The sequence below is a fragment of the Bicyclus anynana genome, chromosome 8 (assembly GCF_947172395.1).
Source record: "Bicyclus anynana chromosome 8, ilBicAnyn1.1, whole genome shotgun sequence".
Classification (NCBI taxonomy): Eukaryota; Metazoa; Arthropoda; class Insecta; order Lepidoptera; family Nymphalidae; genus Bicyclus; species Bicyclus anynana.
The window spans coordinates 1,431,230-1,455,506 of NC_069090.1; the positions used below are offsets into that span (position 1 = coordinate 1,431,230).

General features: G+C 37.3%; 1 protein-coding gene across 8 annotated transcripts in view; it reads left to right on the forward strand.

Annotated features, from left to right (window-relative positions):
- The window catches only part of LOC112050909 (RNA-binding protein 26), a 31,494-nt gene that overhangs the window by 2,262 nt on the left and 4,955 nt on the right, over positions 1 to 24,277 (forward strand). For 2 of the 8 annotated variants that reach the window (XM_024089321.2, XM_052882831.1), the window contains exons 2-19: positions 737 to 855; positions 1,516 to 1,665; positions 2,234 to 2,367; positions 3,296 to 3,364; positions 3,913 to 4,019; positions 6,901 to 6,993; positions 8,056 to 8,199; positions 8,528 to 8,622; positions 9,759 to 9,872; positions 11,279 to 11,405; positions 12,616 to 12,713; positions 13,562 to 13,695; positions 14,703 to 14,834; positions 15,594 to 15,752; positions 16,468 to 16,627; positions 17,454 to 17,572; positions 18,339 to 18,383; positions 23,605 to 23,688. In XM_024089321.2, coding sequence (XP_023945089.1) covers positions 737 to 855; positions 1,516 to 1,665; positions 2,234 to 2,367; positions 3,296 to 3,364; positions 3,913 to 4,019; positions 6,901 to 6,993; positions 8,056 to 8,199; positions 8,528 to 8,622; positions 9,759 to 9,872; positions 11,279 to 11,405; positions 12,616 to 12,713; positions 13,562 to 13,695; positions 14,703 to 14,834; positions 15,594 to 15,752; positions 16,468 to 16,627; positions 17,454 to 17,572; positions 18,339 to 18,383; positions 23,605 to 23,688 — 2,083 coding nt within the window. The remainder of the gene's footprint in view (positions 1 to 736; positions 856 to 1,515; positions 1,666 to 2,233; positions 2,368 to 3,295; positions 3,365 to 3,912; positions 4,020 to 6,900; positions 6,994 to 8,055; positions 8,200 to 8,527; positions 8,623 to 9,758; positions 9,873 to 11,278; positions 11,406 to 12,615; positions 12,714 to 13,561; positions 13,696 to 14,702; positions 14,835 to 15,593; positions 15,753 to 16,467; positions 16,628 to 17,453; positions 17,573 to 18,338; positions 18,384 to 23,604; positions 23,689 to 24,277) is intronic. The other 6 variants (XM_052882834.1, XM_052882832.1, XM_024089323.2 and 3 more) reach the window with 6 other exon arrangements.

Below are 24,277 nucleotides of genomic sequence, written 5' to 3' on the forward strand. Positions count from 1 at the left end.
TTATTCCAAGTGTGAGGTAACAGTGGAGATTCATCCAGAAATAGATGCTGTAATTCTGTACATTAATAGTCAACCTGTGAGTCAATAGTTATTTATAGCTTTTAACAAAGCTCATACAAAAACAAATCAAAGGTTTCATTTGGAGATTTCATATGATTCCTTTTAATTAGCTAGTACATACATATCAACTCTTCTTTCCTACCGCGGCAGACACATACCACATTTTGCCACTTACTACAATCTCTTGTTTCTTCCATTGTTCATTGCATCAATCATTTGAAACAAGTATGTTGGTGTAGAGTACATAAAATAAGTAAATGATCATTAATTAAATAAGTATATGTGTCATTAGAAGTGGTATGCACAAACTTTTAGACCAGGGTAAACAGTATTAACTTAGCTACAGTGTTACCTATATGATTAGGAAATGTATGACAAGATGGATAGATGGATAATGATAAAATTTGAGACACAAATAGATTATTACTCAGAGAAGCACATGATCTACTTTTCATCCTGATATTAAAACTTGATGTGACATTAATTAGGTAAATGTTATTTAAAGTTTTTACTCAGCTCTATGAAATGATATTCATTATATCTTTTATTCACATTATCACCATTTCTAAATAAATATTGTGTTATCTTGTGCACTGTGTTGTTACAGCATATGATAAGTTATTTTGTCATCCATTGCTTTATAAGTGATGCAAGCAATCCAATGTGTTTGTTCCAGTTGCGACGCAGACCCGGCCGCGCTCGCTAAGTATGTGTACGCATTGGTGAAGAAGGACAAGCCTTTGGAGGAGCTGCGGGAAGGCATGCTGGACCAGCTTGACGTGTTCCTGCAGCAGGGTATTGAGCTTTTGCCTGACTTGCCTCTATTGCCTTAGATGGTTATTACACTCCAATGCAAATTGGCAGGATTATAGTGATAGAATAAATTACAGAACAGATATTAATGATAATGACCAGGGCCAGTTGCTTAACATACTCTCTGAGGTACAGTCTGAGACCAACTCTGGGCTGAAAATTTAAAACAAATTTCATAAAATATCTCCTACAGCCTGACTGAGGATATGACTGCAGGATCTCTTCATCTAAAATCACAAAGGCTAAATAGTCTATTGTCTATTTTCAAGATCATCCTGCACTATTATTAGCCTATGGGACCAAGCCTCATTACTTACAGAAGAGAAGTTATGGAGCTTAGACCATGCTTGTTGGGGGTTAGGCTGATAATGATTAATAATGACAATCCCTCTCAGATATTAATGATATGTATATCTTCTATAGAAAATCATTAAATATCAAACAAGTTCCATGGAGTTTTTAAAAACAGTTAAGTTATAAAGAATACTATTAAAATGCCTGACTGACATAATATAAAGGTTAGCTTATAAAGTGGTACAGAGCTAAAGCACACACAGTTACGACTGATCACCCATCTGGCCTCGTCAAACATCCCCTCTATTAATATATATATGTTTATATAAACTTTATTCACTTTTTCAGAAACCAGACCTTTCGTAGACATGCTGTTCAAGTCGCTGGAGACACATGACTACCTGAAGCACACTCCTGTGGAGAAGAAGCAGCCGTCACCACCACCGGATCAGCCTCCACAGGAGGAGCCCGAGAAAGAGCCTGAAAATGAAAACCATGGTAACATTTTTTTTTATTTGTCTTTCCCTGGTGGTAAAATTTTTATACATATATGTGTAGCCTTGCGGTTTCCTCACACTGTTCCCATTCCTGTAGTACAGGGATAAAATATACCCTATGTAAAATCATTGAAAATCGACTTAGTGAGATTTATACCTCGTAAAATTCCACAAACCGATTAATCAGTCTTTTTATAATATTAGTATAGATTTTTTAATTCTCTTATTTATTTATGTATCCTTTTTTTTAATGTTGCTAAAATACAAAACACTATTAAAAATTTATTTTCAACCCTACCGCTGCGGGACATTTGAGTACCCAAGCAACCGTCAGTGGTGGTCAGGATTTCGGAGTTAGGAACCTCCTCACAATACACGCCGTCTCAAGAATAATTTCCTTCTGTATCCGACTGACTACAAGCCATTAAATTCAATAATAATTGATTGGTCTTGAAAGATGAATTACAATACCCACAATGAATGTATAGCATTTAAATTTGATCGTAACATTATTAATATTGTACTTTTTATTTGTAGTTGGATTGCTTTTTTACTTGTTTCTTCCTCAGTTCCAGCACCACCACTGCCACCTGCAGACAAGCCACCCATCCCTCGCCCACGTATCGACAACGGCAGCATGGCGCACCGAGTGGTGGTGCCGCGCTCGAGACCACACCCTCATCACGAGCAGACCTTAGTTAAGGTACAGTATCTGCAGACAAGCCACCCATCCCACGCCCACGTATCGACAACGGCAGCATGGCGCACCGCGTGGTGGTGCCGTGCTCGAGACCACACCCTCACCACGAGCAGACCTTAGTTTAGGTACAGTTCCTGCAAACAAGCCACCCATCCGAACAAGATCCTGCATCTTACTGATAGTCATAGACTACAAGCCCTTGAACAAAAATTACATGTGAAATGAACCAACATGAATAACGCTTAGAAGGCTGTTACTAAATCAGAAAATAACTGATATATTCACCTGTAGTGCTCATTTCTGAGCAGTACAGGTGAGTACGCGAGTGAAGAGTAAGGCTTGCGATTCTTATCTTTTGACTCCTGCGCTGGAAAAATGTACGGCGTTTACGGATAAAGTATCTTTATATGTGTACAAAACGAATTGCATATATGCCGTATAGTAATAAATGATCTATTTTCTACAATTGTCGACAACAGTTTGTTCTGATTTCCGGCACCACCATTTTAGTTCGGCACTAGGATTTTCGACATTTATTTTTAATAATTTTTAACACTATAACAAAGCCAAAGATATATTATTAATAATTAGTCGTAAATTATCATTTGTACCTTAGAAATTCCATTCACTCGCGTACTCACCACTGTACCACTCAGAAATGACGGCATAGTGTTCAGAGTTATTTTCTATAGTAGCATTATTCAAGTTGGTTCATTTCACAGGTAATTTTTGTTCAAGGGCTTGTAGTCTATCAGATTGACATCCACGCGCTCGTGCTACATACACAAGCCAACCTTGGTTAGGGTAACTGACCCTGCTATATCTTCTGCTTCGTAACTAGTAACTAGTATAAAAAAATCATGATACAAGATTTTATAGATGCCTATTGAAGTTTAAAATTCTCAGCTTAGTAATTATTTCTTTTTTGCAGCTTCTACCAACAGAACTTTTAGAAGAGCCAATGGAACCTCCTAGACGAAGAGAACGTAGGACTGATTCCGTAAGTCCTTTATGTTTACACCTCTTCATCAGTCTGCAGTCTAGGTTTACCTTCAATCTATGATGCAAACAATAGTTCGATAAATAACTCAATGTCAGTCTTTACATAAAAAACTTTTGACGAACATAAAAAACATGAAGGGAGAACTTTTATGAATAAACATTTGACAAAGAAAAAGCACTTGTCTTTAGGGTTCCATACCTTAATAGGAAAAAAACAGAAACTCTTATGAGATCATTTTGTTGTGTCTTGTGACATTTGGGGTAGGTTTGAGGATCCCTTTAGAATGCATAAACACGCACCTCCCCTGCCCACATGTTCTTCATGCCCACACTTTATGATCAATTAACAATTTATGGTCAATAATTACATCATAAAACATTATCAATAATTACAACACAAATAATCACCAACGCGACTAACAGCGTTACGATGTCTACGCTGCCTAACAAACAACTGAACTGAAGTCATCAAATACCCTCGATACTCGAGAAACTCGTAACTCATGTGTAGTCCAAGCAATACACATTATATGCGTGTTGTTGCAGCTTCGCGACAAAGAGGAGCGCCGCCGCCGCCGCTCGCGCTCGTGGGAGCGCCGCGCGCGCCCGCGCCGAGCGCCGCGCGACCTGGACCACGAGCGGAGGTGCGCCAGGTAACGCGTCCCACTAACACGGTAGTCCAGGAGACGGCGAACTGTTTTTACAATTCATTACTACCACGATAATATTCCATGAGTACCTTAATTACGTACACCGACCAACCACAAATGGCCAAGTGTGGAAAAGGCCCAGGAAAGAAGAAGAGTAGCTTAATATTGATGCTCAGCTTATTTATTTACTAAAATTATCGATTCCATTACACTCGTTCCGTACAGTGGTACTGGGGAATAGAAATTTTTCAGAATAATTACGAGGACAATGTAGCTTTTTTTTTGTTGTTAAATATAAAACTATTAATTAAGCGATAGTAAGAAAATCAAATAAAAATTTATCAAAAATAGTAGTAAGAAGAAAAACGGTGAAGGAAAACGTCGTGAGGAAACCTGCATTCCAGAGAATTTTCTCAATTTTCTGTGCGTGAAGTCCTCCGAAGAAGTGGTGGACTAAGGCCTAAACCCTCTCATTCTGAGAGGAGACTCGAGCTCAGCAGTGAGCCGAATATGGGTTGATAACGACGAACGATGACAATGTAAAAATATATATTTTTTTGTTAATTATAAAATTATTATTTAAGCAATAGTAAGAAAACCAGCTGGTTACTATGAATTTTGATAACCTCCCCTCCTCCCAATTTGTATCAGTAATGAAGTAATAAAAATTATTCTAGCTGGTAGCTACCCAGAATCGAGTATATTCAAAAACAAAAAAAATTGCTTGCTAGTAATTGATTGTAAAAATGTTGTCTGGATCCTTGACTACCACTATACAAGTGCTGTTTGGTGATGAAGGTTACGCTCTGCTTGTCTCGACATACAAATTAGCTCGTCTTGTACATGAAGTACAGGATAAGGGAATGTATGTATTATTATCCAATATCTAGAATAGTGCGCAAATCTTCATACAACCAGCAGTACAATTACTTCAGACTAACACTGAAAACTCATTAATTCATCATCATTATTATTATGAATAATTTTCATTTGCGATTTTTTTTGTTTTCCTGTTTAAACCGTTTTTTTTTTATTCTTTACAAGTTAGCCCTTGACTACAATCTCACCTGATGGTAAGTGATGATGCAGTCTAACATGGAAGCGGGCTAACTTGTTAGGAGGAGGAAGAAAATCCACACCCCTTTTCGGTTTCTACACGACATCGTACCGGAACGCTAAATCGCTTGGCGGTACGTCTTTGTCGGTAGGGTGGTAACTAGCCACGGCCGAAGCCTCCCACCAGCCAGACCAGGACCAATTAAGAAAAACTCAATCGGCCCAGCCGGGGATCGAACCCAGGACCTCCTTTTTGTAAATCCACCGCGCATACCACTGCGCCACGGAGGCCGTCAAAATTTAACCAACTTTGTTATGAAGATATTTAAAGTAAAGAAAGAAAGAAAGAAAGAAAATAAATTTATTCAAATCTAAAAGTTACAGACAGTCAGTACCCTATCCTTATGACAGCATGTCTGTCTGTAACCCTTAAAAAGAAAGGGTGTACAGCTCAGCTTATGCCGTGCACTACATACAAGCATAACACACGGCGCTGATTTTCAGCTGATACCCGTGTGACGTCACAGCTTATTATTGTACAAATAAATTGACATTAACTAAATTAAATTAAAATAAGCAGCAAATATGTGGTACATTTTAAAAATATATAATTACTAATTAAACTACAGATATAATGTGATACTAGTATGTAATGGAAAACGACAATGCAATTTATATATATACATATATAATATTATGAAGTGTATGTATTTATTAATGCATAATATATATTTTATAGTACATAAATATATATAGGTAAATAGAAAATCATGTTCAAATTAAAATAACTAAATTATTAACTAAAATTTCAAAATTCAAAAAAAAAAAATGAGTATCCTATTTATCCTAATTATGTTGATTCCCTCTATCTAAGTATCTTCACTGACTTTATTATGTGTTTACTAAAAATACACAGAGTCGCTTTGAAGATGGTTCTGTGCGGTGTGTACCAAACCTTATATTGTTATGTGTACTCATCCTAATTTTCCTGCTAAATTGGTATTTCACCTATCTGTCACCTGCGAGGGTGTTTATTGCATCTGTGGGCAAGCCCTTCCTAATGTCATAGTCTTCACCAGGAAGAAATTTATTTATTTATTTATTTACGTACACTTACAATATACATATAGAGACATACACAAATAATATATAACTAGCTCACATTGACTTATACGTACATCTATGACAAGTGCACACAACATTCACTAAAAACTAAAAAACATGTAAACAGTCAAATATCACACAAGGAACAAAAGAACAGGTATAACTTAACTTAATTATTATGGGGAAGAACTCACCGACAGATGATCGGTGAGTTTTTTTTTAAAGACACTATAAGAATTGAAAAATATGTTGATGCCAGGTATATTAATTATTTTTAATTGATGTTAAGAATGCTTTGTCAAATTATGCTAATTGTACTTGTTTTTTTTTTTTATTTAGACCATGTTCACCGATTGAATATTTAATTATTGGAATTATGGAATTATTAGTTAGTATAATATTATTTTTAATATTCATACACCTGTCAAGGTAGAAAGTATGTATGATATAGCAAGTTCTGTAAACTTTCTGTACTTTCTCATGAATAAATAAATTAATATTATTATTATTATTATAGAACGAGATAGTTCATTATATCTTGCGCATATACGAGCAACGGGGGCTTGGTTTCCGAGATGTGTTCCAGCGAAAGGGATATGAAATGTTTTACGTTTCTTGCAATGACGGGGATATCTAAATTCCTGCGACGCTGTGTATTTTTCTTTCAACACGTAATAACAATTTTGTTGTAATTCAAAATATTATATTATGGCGCATGCGACAGGAGGCCCACGTCGCGCTCGCCGTCGCCGCGCGGTCGCTACCGCAACAGGAGCCCGCCGCCGCTCGTCGCAGACAGACATCCCAGTCGCTCTAGGTACGCAACAATACTAATATTGTAAACTAAAGGACCCCGTCAAGGTTCGCTTGACTAATGTACGCTTCTTCTCTATCCATTCCTACTCCCATCCTGCCCCTACCCTACCTCTACCCTATCTCTGTGTGACGACCATAAATCATAAATCATTTATTGCCAGATATTGTTACATTTTAATGTTCATACACAATCTGCCTCATAGGCGTGCAAGCCGAGTACATTATTATAATTTTTATTTACTAATATTATAATTTTCAATTATTTATAATGTCATTTCATAAATTAAAGTCATATAACAAACATAATAAAACAAAATTAAACCACAGTAATATTGTCAAAACATTTACATTTTATTGATATAAAATAATTTGTCATTAAGGAACTCTCCTATTGTGTAATATCCTTTATTTAAGAGTATTTTGACCATTCTTCCTTTGAATTGCATAGCATCTAACCTAGATTTTTAGGTTCCTAACTGGAAAACACTCCCTCTTTTAAATGTTTGGAGGGGGTGGGGGGATTTTTCAAAAAAAATGATGCACCGTTTTATTGTTAGTCACAAATAGTCTTACCAATTTTTAGCTTTCTACCTTGGAAATTGTGAAATGCTCCATACAAACTTCTACCCCCCATTTTAGGAAAGTGGGGGGTCAGAAAAAGACCAAAAGTAGCCTATGTCACTCTCCATCCTTTTAACTATCGCCACTTAAAAAAACACGTCGTTTCGTCGCTCCGTTTTGCCGTGAAAGACGGACAAACAAACAGACCTACACACTTTTACATTTATAATATTAGTGTGGACTAGCAAACGCCCTGCGTTATCAACTGCTTAGTTCCAGTTCCCGTGGTAATACAGGGATGAAATATATCCTATTAGCAGACGCGGACGAAATAACTTTTGGCACGCATCTTCGGCCTACAGCAGACCTATGTTTCTTAATATGATATGACCTATGATACTCATTATCTTCTAAGCTAAGGCTAATCTTTGTCCGCTGTCTAAATTGATATTTTGTACACGAAAATGCTGCTTCAAATATACAAATGAACTTTGTTTTCCAGATCGAGATCCCCAGGACTAGTCCGCGACCGTGACCCGGAGCGCGAAAGGGACAGACTGCGGCCACAGCGTGAGATAGAGAGGGACAGAATGTCGCGCGACAGAGAGCATAGAGATAGAATCTCTCGCTCCAGGGACAGAGATCGGTGAGAATTATGCTCAATATGCGCTAATGGTGGCAGTGACAGTGATCATACTTACGTACCATCATTTTGTGATAAAAGGAAATAGGTTCGAGGTTCCAGGACTCGAGACCTTGGGTGTAGGTTTAAGGGATTCCTTTAATGCCTTAACACTCACAATCCCTGCCTGATATGTTCTCAATGATCTCACTTAATTTATGATCAATAATTACAACACAAAACATTATTAATAATTACAACTTTACACAAAACTTTATTGCACAATATCACACACGCAACTAGCAGCGTGACGGTGTTCACGGTCGCTCTTCAAACAGTAGTTCTGTCGCAGGTCACGTGACCGGTCGCGCGACCGCTCCATGTCGCCGCACGAAGAGACACGCCTGCACACGGACCCCTACAAGAGGAGGTGTAGAGATTTTGATGGTAAGTGTACTATATTAATGAAAGGGAACCCTACTCCGGACCTGGCCTACCCTAACCATCTGGTAATTTACTTATATCTAATGATGATGATTCTACTTTAATAATGAAATCATTACTCTATAAAAAAAATTAGCTACAACATTTAACGACATTTTTAATAATTTATCTATCATTTGTCCCCAATGGAGAGAAGCAATGATCGTTGATCATTCAACCTGAGATTCACAATATTTTTTGAAGACTTATAATTGGTTTGTTTGTTCGTTTTCTAGTTTGTTAAGCTTGTTGTAATAGAAAAAAATAATACAGCTTCAAATGTTACTTCGCCGCTTTGGTACACCGACGAACTAGCGAACCGGTGAAGCCCGTTTTTAATTGTCGTAGATAAGAAACTACCTTTACCCATCTGTTTAATGGATAAAAGTATTTTATATTAAATTTAGTATGTTAATATTGTCAGTAGGTTGCCTCAAACCTTCGTTAATAATGGTTATCATGGTTAATAATGGTTAGTTTGGTATTTTTCTTCCAATAAACAGAAGGGTGAAAGTCTGATACGGAACTTTTTCTGGTGGGAGGCTTCGGCTGTGGCTAGTTACCACCCTACCGATAAAGACGTACCGCCAAGCGATTTAGCGTTCCGGTATGATGTCGTGTAGAAACCGAAAGGAGTGTGGGTTTCACACTACTCCTAACAAGTCAGCCTGCTTCCATCTTAGATTGCATCATTACTTAATACCAGGTGAGATCTCAGACCAATTATAGAAGGACCTGTATCACACTCATGGTCACGAACAAAATAGTCTGTCATTTTCTGAAGAAAACAAGCTTAGATAAGAGGTATATATCTTAAACTAAACTAGAAGTTTGTGCCCGTTTTTTACACAATTCAATTACACAAAAAGGTATTTTTACGGAGCTCTTTAACCGACGAACACGATTACAACTGTTTAACATCGATTATATAGAGACAGTTTCAATAATCGCATTAGATCGTTGATCATATACTTTGACAGAAAAGTAACGTGTAGCGAGGCAGTTCCTATACAATAATTGGTCTGAGGGTGAGATTGTAGTCAAGGGCTAAGTTGTAGAGAATAAAAAAAAAATCTTCAACTATATGTGGTTGTCAACAGTGAAGGGCTACTGCATGCGCGGCGACCTGTGCGAGTGGGACCACGGCGCGGACCCCGTGGTGCTGGAGGACGCCACGCTCACCAGGGTGCTGGCCATTCCGCCGCCCGTGCCAGGTACTGTATCCATTGGTTCATTGCTTCCTTGGCACAGTCTAGCCCAGAGGTTTCCAAACTTTTTTTTCTTATAGCCCACTTATGCTTCAAAAAAATAGTATTAATTATATTTCTTTTAAACTTAGTGTCATTAAATTTTTATTTAATTAATTAAACAATAAACATTTGTATACCTATTAATGGTGAAACATTGTTACCTAATACATAAGAACATCTTTGTATAACTAAATGTAATGTTTCTTGCAAATAAATGATTCTTATTCTTATTCTTCTAATTTAACTGGTTCCTGTGGACCCCCTCGTAAATTTCTATCCAAAACTTAACAAAAAATGTGACTGTCGCCTACAGAAATTTTCATTGCAGAATCAATAGCCACCACGAAATAACAGTTAAAAAGAAATTATGAGTGGATGACAAAAAGTTAAATTGTCCATGGAAAAGTTATTTCAGCCAATTTTAATTTTTGTTAGCAATCAATTCATACATGTTTTTATTTAAAAAAATCCCCATTCGTTATGAAACCAAATTTTTGTAGACCCGTATTCGTAGACGCTTATGAATCGTGAACCCTCATTTTTATGTCATCTCAGCGTAGACCCTCGCCGAGTCTTCCGTAGATCCCTGGGGGTCCACCTGGACCACTTTGGAAATCAATGGTCTAGCCTATGTGGCTTTGGGTGACTTGTATATTCTTTTAAGAATTTCTTAGTAAAAATTTCCATGCTTGAGTTATAACAATTAGCGATATTACACTCTAGCCCTTTGGAGAAGAGTCAATTATATTATATAAGACCATAAATACTTAGTACAGCTCGTGCGGATTAACTTAACGCCTGGCTCGAATGAAGTTTGTACTGTTTTTTTTTAAAGAAAGATTTGCCATATTTTTAAATGTGATCAATGTTTCCACTCCCCTCCAACTAGTCGGGAAAGACTGTATTAGGAGTGAGTGCGACAATAGTCCAACGGGGCGGATACCGAACCACCACCTCTCGGTGATGAGTCTGATCGCTCTTACCGTTGAGCTATTGAGGCTTGTTGTCAAGTTATAAGATTAGAGTTACAGTAGGATTTAATGTGCAAAACACAATTAAATGAAAACCTATTAAGTCGCACCATGAATGTACCCAAATAATCCTTCGCATAATAATTTTGAGCCACTTCTCAAAATTATTCTATGTCACTTAAAATAATTTCGATTTGTGCCTGAGCTTTGTGACTGTGTGCAGGTTTAAGGGTAATCTTTACGACAAACGTCAATTTTCACTTTGAATGATCGAATTATTTTCCCCGCTTACCGGCCTCGCGCCGACAAATATATTTAAAAAAAAAATTAATTATGCTTTTCCCATTATTTTGTTTATTTTGGCTTTAAGAGGTAGCAAATATTGTAAATTGTTTACAGAGTACAACCCGGCCGCGCCTGACATTTGGGGCGGTGGATTGGTGGGGGGATTCGCGCCGCCCTCCATCCCGCATCTGCCGCACATGCCTCACCACTTAGCACCTAGAGAACTCGTCCCAATACCTAGGTAAGTACCACATAACTAACTAGATATTTCACCACCAGGTGTCATGTCCGCGACTGTTCAGCGAAACTGTAGCGTAGCAAATTTGTTCGTAACACTCCCGATGGTCCGCGGAGGCTGGGAGGGGGTACCGATGACAGATAAACCCACAATTGATGTACCCCACTTCCAGCTTCTTCCCCGCGCGCACGACTTCACACCCGCGCAGTGACGGCCTCCGTGGCGCAGTAGTATTCACGGTGGATATACAAGACGGAGGTCCTGGGTTCGATCCCCGGCTGAGCAGATTGAGATTTTCTTAATTTGTCCAGGTCTGGCTGGTGGGAGGCTTCGGCCGTGGCTAGTTACCACCCTACCGGCTAAGACGTACCGCCAAGCGATTTAGCGTTCCGGTACGATGCCGTGTAGAAACCGAAAGGGGTGTGGATTTTCATCCTCGTCTTAATAAGTTAGTCCGCTTCCATCTTAGACTGCATCATCACTTACCATCAGGTGAGATTGTAGTCAAGGGCTAACTTGTAAAGATTAAAAAAAAAAGTCCTTTCCTCTCCATCGCCGCATATCATGGGAGTGTCATCAACGAACTTTCTAACCCAGGGTAGGCGAACCTTTATGCATCAACGTGCCATTTTTTCTAAAAAATGTTTAATGGGGTCATTGGCGTGCCATCAAATAATTTTGACTTTCTGATTATTTGGAGAATAACAATAATAAATACTATCAAAACTATGAAATAAAGTAAACAAAAGAGGTACATTTTGGAATGTTTTTATTACACGCATAAATTAAATTATTGTAAAATTAGTGTGACTTCTGTTGCTGCAGGTTAGATGACAAATAATTTATGTCAAATACCTACTTTACACATGTTTTATGATCGACGACGTCGAAATATTGTGTCGCGTGCCATCAATGGCACGCGTGCCATTGGTTCGCCTACCCTGTTCTAACCTATCCGGCCGCTTTCATTGTCCTGCGACTGTTTGACGTGCGTGTGTGAATTCTGCCAATCCGCATTGGGCCAGCGTGGTGGACTATTGGCCTAACCTCTCTCATTCTGAGAGGAGACTTGATCTCAGCAGTGAGCCGAATGGGTTGATAATGATAATGATGATTCGCCCACTTTCATAGTCCGCGCCTGTTCTGTTCTTATGGCCTACTATCCGGTTACTTCTCTGGTTCTATTCAATAATAATATTTCTTATTTATACAGGGTGCGCCACGAGCCGCCGATGGGGGCAGTGATGCCGCCCGCGCCCAGACACCCCGCGCCCATGAAGAAGAATTTCGACTACAATCGGCTGGGTAAGGGTAATGAGACTTTCAATATTATAAATATATATATAATATAATTTATAAATAAAAAATATAACAAAAAGTCACAGGATCTTCAGAACGTATTATCCTGTAGAGGGTTTTTAAAATAACTCTGAGACTGATAAAGATTCAGACCAATTATTGTATAGGACTTGCCTCGCTAGACTTTACTTTTTTGTCAAAGTATATGATCAACGATCTAATGCGATTATAAAAACTGTCTCTATAGTATCAATGTTTTATAGTTGTTATCATATTCGTCGGTTAAAGAGCTCTGTAAAAATACCTTTTTGTGTAGTTAAATGGTGTAATAAACAGGCAAAACCTTGTTTAGTATAAGATATATACCAGAACAAAGCTCTTTTTCCTCAGCTCTTTTTCATTTTTGTGAATTTGTGTGTGATACTGGTCCTATATTGTAGTCGGTCTGAGGACTTCAACCACTAATAACAGGACCTGCCTCGCTAACCGTTACCCCTCAAACTTGTACTAAAGAATCGATTCTTTTGACGGAACAGCGAAAAATCAATCAAGTAATGGAATATTATATGTATATATTCTGTGAATAGTCTAAGCGATGTGTTTGTTAGTCTGTGTAAAATTACGCGTCTGTGTATTGCGAGTCAAATTTATGGTTGTGTGTAGTGTATGGACACAGAATATATTTAATATGATGATAATGTTAAATATTTTCGATTATCGGTGAGTTTACTTCTACTCTTCCTCCACAAAAAACGACAGACTTTTTTGTTGGTGAATTTGGGTGCGAAACAGGTCTAAATAATCAAAAGTTTAAAGTAAGATCTGTCGTCAAAGTATTGCTAACCGGTCACTATTCACAGGTCCGTCTCGGCCGACGCTCCACCACAACCCGGCGAACTGCTCACTGGAGGTGAAGAAGGTGCCGCCCGGCCTCAACGACATCACGCACCTCAACAACCACTTCTGCAAGTTCGGCAAGATTGTCAACATCCAGGTAGCATTCGCTCACATACTTAGTGTCATCTCCCATCAGAGGTCAGCAACAATTGATGATGATTCACTGCTGTTTGTTCTGTTTGTTCACTGCTACCCGAAATAGTGATCTAGAGTATTAATCTTAACCACTGGTAAAAGTTCTTGAGCAAAGATATGTCTATGACCAGACCTCTGTTTATCCTTTATCATTTCCCAAATAATAAGCTGTGACACCAGATAGTCCAAGATTGACGAATGACATAAAGTGGGTTAGGATTACATTCATCCATTACAATAGGCTTATGTCCTGGACATCCATCGGCTGATGATAATAATAAGAAACTCTTTCAGCCTGACTAATTGTTACCATTAGGCATTCTCATCAAGGATATATTATTGTAAAAAAGTGTTTGTAGAAAATGTACTTGTGCTCAATGTATATTTACATATTATTTAGCTGAAATTCAATAAGATTTTTATTTATATGCCTTTGAAGAACAAAATTATGTCATTAAAATTTTCCTGCTCCTGCAAACGGAAGTAGAAATTTTCCAAAATCTTACTTAAAAACATAAACCTGATACTGTATGAGTGAGAGAAAAGGAAGGCAGACAGAGTGCAGTAACGCGTTACGTTACAAAACGGTTTACCCTACCGTAGGAAGTTATCACTTTAATAAAACCATTAATACAAGTAGATTTTTCCTATTTTGAAGCCATTGTAATAGTATTTATTAGTTTAATATTCACGTATGATAATGGTTGATCATATGAATAATAGTTGTTTACCTATATAACAGAGGTCCAGACAATCGAATTCTGATATTAATAATCAATATTATAGTATTTTATTATTAAAACATCATTTTCATGCCTATTGTTTTTGTTAAAAATTATTCATCAGTTAAATTATTGGAACAAGTCATTAGTTAATCAAACTAATTTGCAATTAATTAAGTTAATAGATTACATGATTAAGTAATGACAATCTCTAAAGTAATACATAATTTGATTAATTGTACCAAAGGTTTGCTACGAGGGCGACGCGGAGGCGGCTCTGATTACTTTCTCCAACCCGACGGAAGCGAACGTGGCGTACAAGAGCACGGAGGCGGTGCTCAACAATCGGTTCATCAAGGTCTTCTGGCACAATCCAGAGGTGAGCAACTCTTTATCTTAATATATTTTTATTTGAAAAATTATTTAGTATAAAGTTAAATTATAGTTAATTTCATTTCTTCATAATCATGAAATTTATAAAATTTTTAAAAGTTAATGGTTCACCTTATATTAATTTTTAACCATTATTTATATATAAATAGCCGTTTATCTAGCTGACATTTTTTTAAAAATGGTCTTAAAAATTGTTTTGTATTATTTGACAATACAAGCCAAAACGCTGTCGACCATGATGATATATATTTCAACTGTTAAATGAGACGTCACGTTAACTAATCCTTTACCAGAATTTAGCGTATGACAAAAATTTTAGTTAATAATTAGTGTGACGTTAATCAAGTAACATTGTGACATCACAAAATGGACGACAGCGTTTTTGACGTTTGGAAAATTTTAAAAAATACATGATAAAACCAATAGTCCATTGAAATGTTACATTTTGTAGGCCTTACCTAAGTCAGGGGGAGTCAGTATAAAGCTAAAACCCAAGTTTGTGGGATCGCCACCCTTGTCCCGCGGCCGCCATCTTGAAAATAAGGGTTGAAATAGTTTTTACGATATATCTCGTAAACTATTTATCTGATGAAAAAAAATTTTTTTTTAGCTAATTAAATTCTCTACAACTTTGGTTCAGTATAGACTTCTCAATGGACTACAAACACAATTGGAAAAATAATCTCTTAAAGTACACTACTTTATTGTCTTTACATATAGTTGTATTTAAATGTACGTGTGTCAGTTTGTGTGTCGTGGTCAGAACAAGCAGGAGAACACGGCGCCGGGCGGGCAGGCGGGCGGCAAGCCGGCGGAGCGCGCGCCGCACCTGTCGCACAACAAGGTGCTCATCAACAGGGACAACATCAAGGCCACCGCCGACAACAAGCAGAACGCCGACAAGGTGACGTTGTGGGCTTCTTGTCACTGTCATAACTTTTACCGTGTCAACGAATTTCATCAATGTTAACAGCTGATGAACAACCACGGCTGATATATATTAGTACGGTCTTCTAAACACCACAGTCTCAAGAAGCCAGCATCCAGTGGCTCCCTGCAACCCGCTCGATGTCCTTGGTCCACTCATAGCCAGCACCTTGCGACCTCAATATCCATAAGCTCTTTGATCTATATGCTACCTTCTGCGGATCTCGTCATATTTATTTATTTATTTGGTCCACTAGTGACTGTTACAGTTTTTACATAATTACCATCTAAAAATAGAAGTACAAGTGCTCTGTACAATCGATTTTATTCATTTCATTTTATTTTTCAATTTATTGATTCGATCACGCAGAAACTGAGCTTACAGTTCGTTTAAGATTGCATGGGTACGGTGACAGTTCGTTTCACTCTTGAAAGTTTGCGGCGATTCACGATAATAGGAAGTATTACGAACGTCATTCAGGCGACTGCCACCGTACCCATGATATCTGAAAAACACCTTAGCTAGTTTTCTCAAGCTCTGGGTGACTCTAAGCCGAAGTTAACGAGCAAGTTTTGAATCGGTAAGTAATCACTGGTAACACGCATTGTTCGAAGAGTCTTCTACAGGCACAGAGGACTTCTAGATGAAGTTTTATGTATATCGGCTATTAATCATCCACTTATAATTGCAGCTAGCCAAAGAGGCCAGCAACGGGCAGGAGCCGGCGAAGGAGCCAGTGAAGAAGGTGGACACGACGAGCAAGCAGGTGCAAGAGATGCACCGGCGCGCGCAGGCGCTGCTGCAGACGCAGTTACGGCAGCAAAAGCTGCTCATCGAGCGTCTGGAGACCGGTGAGTGCACTTCATCTTGATGTACCAGCTCTGCAGGTCTTCGAGAGGTTCACTTTGACAGGTTCTTGATCACATTCACTCTGCAGGTCTTCAAGAGGTTCACTTTGACAGCTTCCTTCCAATACTGGTTGCCGCCAGTAGCAGTTTATTGGATGAGAAGTTATACCTTCTCCGGGCTTATAATGAAATACTGATGGAGATTGATGTAGAGAACAGTTAAAGAAGTTGTAGAGCTTTTTGTGATAGCTTGTCTGGGGAAGTACTACAACAGCTGTGTGCAGACTTGGAGTGTTCACATGGGTCTTCAAAATCTCTTTGGTTCACAACTATCATCATCATCAACCCATATTCGGCTTACTGCTGAGTACGAGTCTCTTCTCAGAATGAGGGACTAGGCCACCAAGCTGGGCCACTGCGAATGGACAGACTTAGAGAATAAAGAGAATTATTAAAATTCACAGGTATATGCAGATTCCTTACGATGTTTTTTCTTTATTGTTTAAATTCTATATGTATAAAAGTAAGTCATGTTAGTTACTCCACTTATAACTCAAGAACGGCTGAACCGATTTAGCTGAAAATTGGCAGGGAGGTAGTTTAGAGCCAGGAGAAGGACATAGGATACTTTTTACTTTTTTTTAATACTTTTTTACGAGTAGGGGTAGGGTAGAGGTAGTTAAAAGTTTACATCGAGTTTCACGCGGACGAAGTCGGACCCCCCCGGACCGGATACGCCATCCGGAATATGAGGCAGAGGTGATATCCACTAAGCTATCACAGCTGTTTTGTTAAAATTGTGTAAATACTTAAAAATATTGATCCACAGGCAACGGCACAGAGCAACAGAAAGCTGCGCTGATGGAAGCCATCAACGCGTCACAGGAAGGCATCGAGAAGCTGAGGAAAGAGCTCGTCGCCTATAACGGCATGGCGAGACAGATGCAGGTCAGTACTGGTTTCTTTTTTCCACTTTTTTTAAAGAATATTTGCCATATCTTATAAATATGACTTATATTCTTGTTCCTTGTTACACTCAGATTGCGTTTCTGAGAGGCCATGCGAATGGAACAAACATATTCAATTACAATTGCCTACTTTTTTGGAGTTTACTCCTTAAAAATCGATTTTTCAGATATAGCCCCCGGTATGAAAAATATATGGGCAGAAAAATTCGATGAACGGCCTGCTTCTCCTCGGTTGCGCACCTTTCACTTTTCAGGTGTAGTATTGAGACGTACATAGTGTATGCTGCAAGGCAACATACACCTATTTAGACAGTCGATCTGAAAGAGTAAATTCCATTCGTGCGTCGGAGGTGACACACACTTTCTCTCTCTCTCTCTCTCTCGTGTTAAATCGCCCATTCGATCACAACCTGTCACAAACGCAATCTCTGAGCGGCCGGACTATAGTCGAAAATGTTTTATTAAGAGTGAGTCGATGTGCAACGTTTATCAAGAAACAAATTAAAAATTAAGGTATTATATTGTTAGTCAATTCACTACCAATAATAATTTTAATTTACTTTATTTAGTAAAAATAACAGTTCCAACAAAAAATATCTTAAATTTGATAACTGTTACAGTTTTATCATAAGTATAGATATCTCAATTATTTTTAGTACCTACAAAGATTAATTTTTTTTCTTTTTTGTAATTCCCACTGCAAAAGCAATATGAAACAAATAAAAACATGATGTTACAAATGACAGGACGAGTCCGTATCAAGATCGATGTCTCGCCTGCAGCTCGGCCAGGTACAGAGCGTTGCGTTGTGTTGCGTTGCGTTGCGGCATGCGCATGCGTGTGCGTGTGCGTGTGCGTGTGCGTGTGCACTTCGGTGCGCGACGTACGCGTTGCGCACGTGTCATGTTATGTTATGTACATGTTTTGGTGCACGTGACATTGTGTCGTACACTCGTTTTGCACATTTCATAAAACAGACTAAGGGTTGGCAACTTATATGAAGCGGCATTTGTTATAGTCAAATAATAAAAAAATCGTAAATTGGACCAAAATATATATCTTCAAAAGCACTTTGACCTCTAGCCATGTGGCAGGTCGAATCTCTTTCTACAAACGCTAACGCTTCGAAAACGAACAAAATGTTTGAGAATGACAGATCCGATCGACAACTTGATCACGTGACCTGTCGATTTTTTCTGATTTTCGAAGCGTTTGTAGATCGATCATCGATCGATAGAATCGATGTGCCAAATGGCTACAGGCCAAACGGTGGCAGTAACATCGTTTCATTTGTAGTGTTCCATATCCATGTATAATACGGGACCATATAACTGAGACTTCTGTCTGTCTGTCTGTCACCAGGCCGTACCTCATAAACCGTGATAGAATTGGTTATTATTGGAGGATTTATTGATATCCTCTTTTTACAGGATTAACTTTAAATCCATTTTCATAAGACAGTTGTAATTTTCACAAATTAACTATTCAGGTGTTGCTATAATAATAAATATTAATAAAAAACATAAAAAGACTCGTCACACGCATTGTAATTAAATATGGGAACGAGTAATTCTTTCGCACACTTTTTTAAAATCATGGTGTTTAATAAACATTCACTATGCGAAACCATAATCATGTATGTTTAAATATATGCAAACAACACCATCATGGTGTTTCACTCTTCATTCAAACTATTTAAAGGCATGTGTTTGTTTATTTATAATTAATTCTTGCTTGTCATACGTTATTTTGTATTTATGTGATCTTGTTTTGTTTTCTTAATATCATATATTATGCATAATGCCAATAGTTTCCGCTTACTTTTAATTGTAATTTAAGAGCGCTTTATGGAAGACAACTTTTTTATATTTTTTTACTTGTAGATTCGTTTTGCATACCATCTTACTTTCTGATCTAACGCACACTGGACGCACGTATTCGCAGACACCTTTCACAACAGAAACACACACTGAACTCAGTGCTTCACCCTCCGTAATTTTTCAATTTTATCAATAATATAATCAATCTCCGCAGAAGACAAAACGGAAAACACAAAACTGACGTAATTATAATCTCATATTCATAATTATGTATACTTAACTCTCGAGAGCATAGAACTGACACAATCTGTAATCTCATATTCGCATAACTTAATCGAGCATAAAACTGACGTAATTATGGTCTCATATTCATAATTATGTATACTTAACTCTCGAGAGCATATAACTGACATAATCTGTAATCTCATATTCGTATAACATAAGCGAGCATAAAACTGACGTCTGATCTCGTATTCATAATTATGAATACTCAACTCTCGAGAGCATAGAACTGACATAATCTGTAATCTCATATTCGTATAACATAAGCGAGCATAAAACTGACGTCTGATCTCGTATTCATAATTATGAATACTCAACTCTCGAGAGCATAGAACTGACATAATCTGTAATCTCATTCATATAACATAAGCGACCATAAAACTAACGTAATTATGATCTCATATTCATAATTATTTATTCATAACTCTCGAGAGCATAGAACTGACACAATCTGTAATCTCATTATTCGTATAACATAAGCGAGCATAAAACTGACGTAATTATGTTCTCATATTCATAATTATGTATACTTAACTCTCGTGAGCGTAGAACTGACACAATCTGTAATCTCATATTCGCATAACTTAAGCGAGCATAAAACGGACGTAATTATATTCTCATATTCATAATTATGTATACTTAACTCTTAAGAGCATAGAACTGACACAATCTGTAATCTCATTATTCGTATAACATAAGCGAGCATAAAACTGACGTAATTATGATCTCATATTCATAATTATGTATACTTAACTCTCGTGAACATAGAACTGACAAAATTTGTAATCTCATATTCGTATAACATAAGCGAGCATAAAAGTGACGTAATTATGATCTCATATTCATAATTATGTATACTTAACTCTCTAAAGCATTGAACTGACACAATCTGTAATCTCATATTCGTATAACATAAGCGACCATAAGACTGACGTAATTATGATCTCATATTCATAATTATGTATACTCAACTCTCGAGAGCATATAACTGACATATCCTGTAATCTCATATTCGTATAACATAAGCGAGCATAAAACTGACGTCTGATCTCGTATTCAATTTAAGAATACTCAACTCTCGAGAGCATAGAACTGACATAATCTGTAATATCATTATTCGTATAACATGAGCGAGCATAAAACTGACGTAATTATGGTTTAATTTTCATAATTATGTATACACAACTCTCGAGAGTATGGAACTGACATAATCTGTAATCTCATATCCGTTTAACATAAGCGAGCATAAAACTGACGTAATCTATAATGATCGCGATATCGTACGACGCATGCGCAGCGCAACGTTCATCTTTATTACCTTCGCTATCGCTACATCTTCATTTGTATACATACTCGTAGACTGTAATCGTCTAGCTTTAACCAAATAAAAGTATTATCACTAGAGTAGATTGAATTAGCGTAACAATTAATTAGTTAATTGAATTAGCGATCAGGGGATCAACTGACGAGGTGCGGCGAATTGTCATTTGTCTTTGTGAAACTATGCAAGAGTCTATGATGACTATGGAGTTGTGATCTTGCTTTTACCCACCAAATGTTACTAAAATAAACAACTGTGATCTCAATAGCTGAACGGTAAAAACGGTCGGGACTCAACTCCGCGGGGTGGTGGTTTGATCCCCGCCCCGTTGGTTTATTGTCATACCCACTAATACAGTTTTTCCTGACTAATTAGAGGGGAATGGGAATATTGGTAACATTTAAAAGATATGGCAAATATTCTTTTTTTTTTAACAAAAGAAATTATGTTGCATCTGGTTTCAAAGCTCCAAACCCTTAATCATGTTTCAGTATAAAAAATTAAACAATTATTTTCTATACAATATAAGAAAGTCAACTTGTCAGTCCCCTGATCGACGCCATCGATCAATCGCCATCTTTGTGGCAACCCTTCGCTAGATAGCCGTAAAGTTTAATGTTTTATTGTGTTTTTTTACTACCTCAAAAGTAATATCAAAATATTACTTTCTGTATCTGGATGTTTGAGCAATTTTTATTACTTTGGCTTACAGAAATCATCAGAAAACATGAGCGATTCAGGAGAGAAAAATTAACCACGCTCGTGGCTCGATAACAGTAATTAATATAAGGGTTTTATTTTGTAACCCTCCCATTTCTTTACGTTACGCTCAAATCGTCAGATTTTCGAAATACAAACCTTTTAGCTATCAACTCACCTACCTTATCTTAATCCTGAAGTTAGTTTTTTTTTGGTTGCCATAAACGTACCCACCAATATTAAGGGCTCATACTTCGTGGGGGTACTCAACAACGTCCAAGGTATACAGTGACGAACGCACTCCGCGTCTCGTCAGTCGGTCCACAGTTTGTATACTACTCTAGATTAAATGCTTTTTGTAAATATGTACGATTAAAAATAGATGCAGTATTATTTGAGCCAAAGTAAGTTTGAAATTTACGACATCGAACGTGACTTGAAACACCTACAATTTATATAATTTTTTATTTGTCCTACATTTTAATATATTTTTTTTAAGTTTAGTTCCTGTTAAAAATGTTCCTGTTAATACACTAAAATAATCCTCTGAATGTAAATATTCTATGAAAGCTGGTTTGTACATAATATATTGCATTAAGAAAAAATAAAACACGAAATGTTCAAGTTAAGCATATTTTTTTCGGAACTCTCCGGAACACAAGAAATATAATGAATCACGAAAATCATTAAAATGAAATAACTTTTTACGTTTGTAAATCATAAAATGCATAATACTCACATCCTTTTAGGAATAAACTAAACGGAAATGAGACAAACCGCAAAGTGAAGCCGGATTTATATTTGTCTGACGTGTTGTGTTGTGACGCATCAGAACAGAATCGGTTTCATACATATTGTATGCGACGCTTCAGAAGTCATCACATGTCACAACAGAAGTGTAAACGTTGCACACAATGTATGACACCGATTCTGTTCTGATGTGTCACGTCACGACACGTCAGACAAATGTAAATCCGCCTTAAATCCTCGCCCTCGCGACTCACAGATGCGAGCTATAGCGACAGAGAAGAGCAACATATGTACGGGATATGTGTGGACACATAATTTAAATAAATGATTGATGATAATTGTTGTCGCCCGCTCCTCTTGCATTCCTCTGTCATTATAACCCCCGCACCCTTGTAACGCGCAGTCGAGGACTCAATTATGAGGTTTGCGTTTAATTTATTATAACCATTATAATAATATATTCATAGAAACTGTACAAATAACTCAGACCAAATACATATGGACTTGTATCGCACCCATATTCAACAACAATATTTTCTGTTTACCAACAATAATAAATCTATTCTATAGAAACAGATAAAAAAATCGGTTGTATGTCGGTTTACTGACGATAGTTGAACGTGACAACGTTATAAGAAAATACTGATGGAATGGTTGCATTTTTCAAAAGAAAATGTTCGTTTTTCTAAAACACTGTTTAATAATCTTTATAGACTAGAACATACTTTATTTGTTGTAAAATAATTTGGCAACCCTAGAGCGAGGTAACGACGCACGACGTCATCTTTTTTCGAGTGTGCAGCCGGCTCCATCGAATTATAGGACGTTGTCACGTCAAACAAAAAGATCGTTGTTAACGTTTGTATGATATCGTTAAGATCGTTGGTATAGTTTGACGAGGGGGTAACGTCTAGCAAGGCATGTTCCTATATAATTTGTCTGCGATAAATAATAATAATATGCAACGAATGCTAAATAATAGGTACTAGGTAAATAATGTCACATATCCATCTTGTCATATAATATGGGTACCGGCCTGTACATTTCGCATATGGTTGTTGTGTACATGTCTAACAAAACTGTGTACTAACCGACGCACATAGAAAAATACAGTACTCAATTTCCATTTTTTGTTCGTAGCTGAATGCAAAGAAACCGAAAACGCCCCAGGAGGCGCAGAAGGAAATACTGGACGCAGAGCTGGATATTATAACGAAACAACAGGTGAGTTTGTTTATGATGTACACTTGTTTGTGTTGCCAGGAGTCTTGCGTCGGACGTTCTGATTGTCAGGGGTACTGGTAACACATTCGTTGTGGAGATTTTTTTCAACTAACTTACAAACAAGTGCATGTTCTTTTTTATAACAAGCAACAGTAAAAAAACAACTTTTAATAACCTCCTTATTGATACAAGTTGGGAGGAGGATAGTTTATCAAAAGTTGTTACTAACCAGATATTTTTTTTTACTGTTGATTAATTAATAGTTATACAACTTAATAGTCACAATGTCCTGGAAATTGCGTGGTACATTCTCTCGTTCTGACTCTCAGAATTTTTTTATTCCTGGTAACTCAGCTAGCTACCAGAATCAAGAATTTTCGTAAATAAAAAAGTTGATTGTCTCATCGAGATGAAGCTACTGACGAAAAATTAACTTGATAGTTAGTAATCAGTTGTACAAATTGTTCTACGGATTCCAGACAAACAAACAAAGCATTTTACAGTTATGTAGATGGCTTTCTCTGTGAGGTACTGTGAACCTGTTCAAGCAGCTCTGGTGCATCAATGAGATCACTCACAATAAATGTCA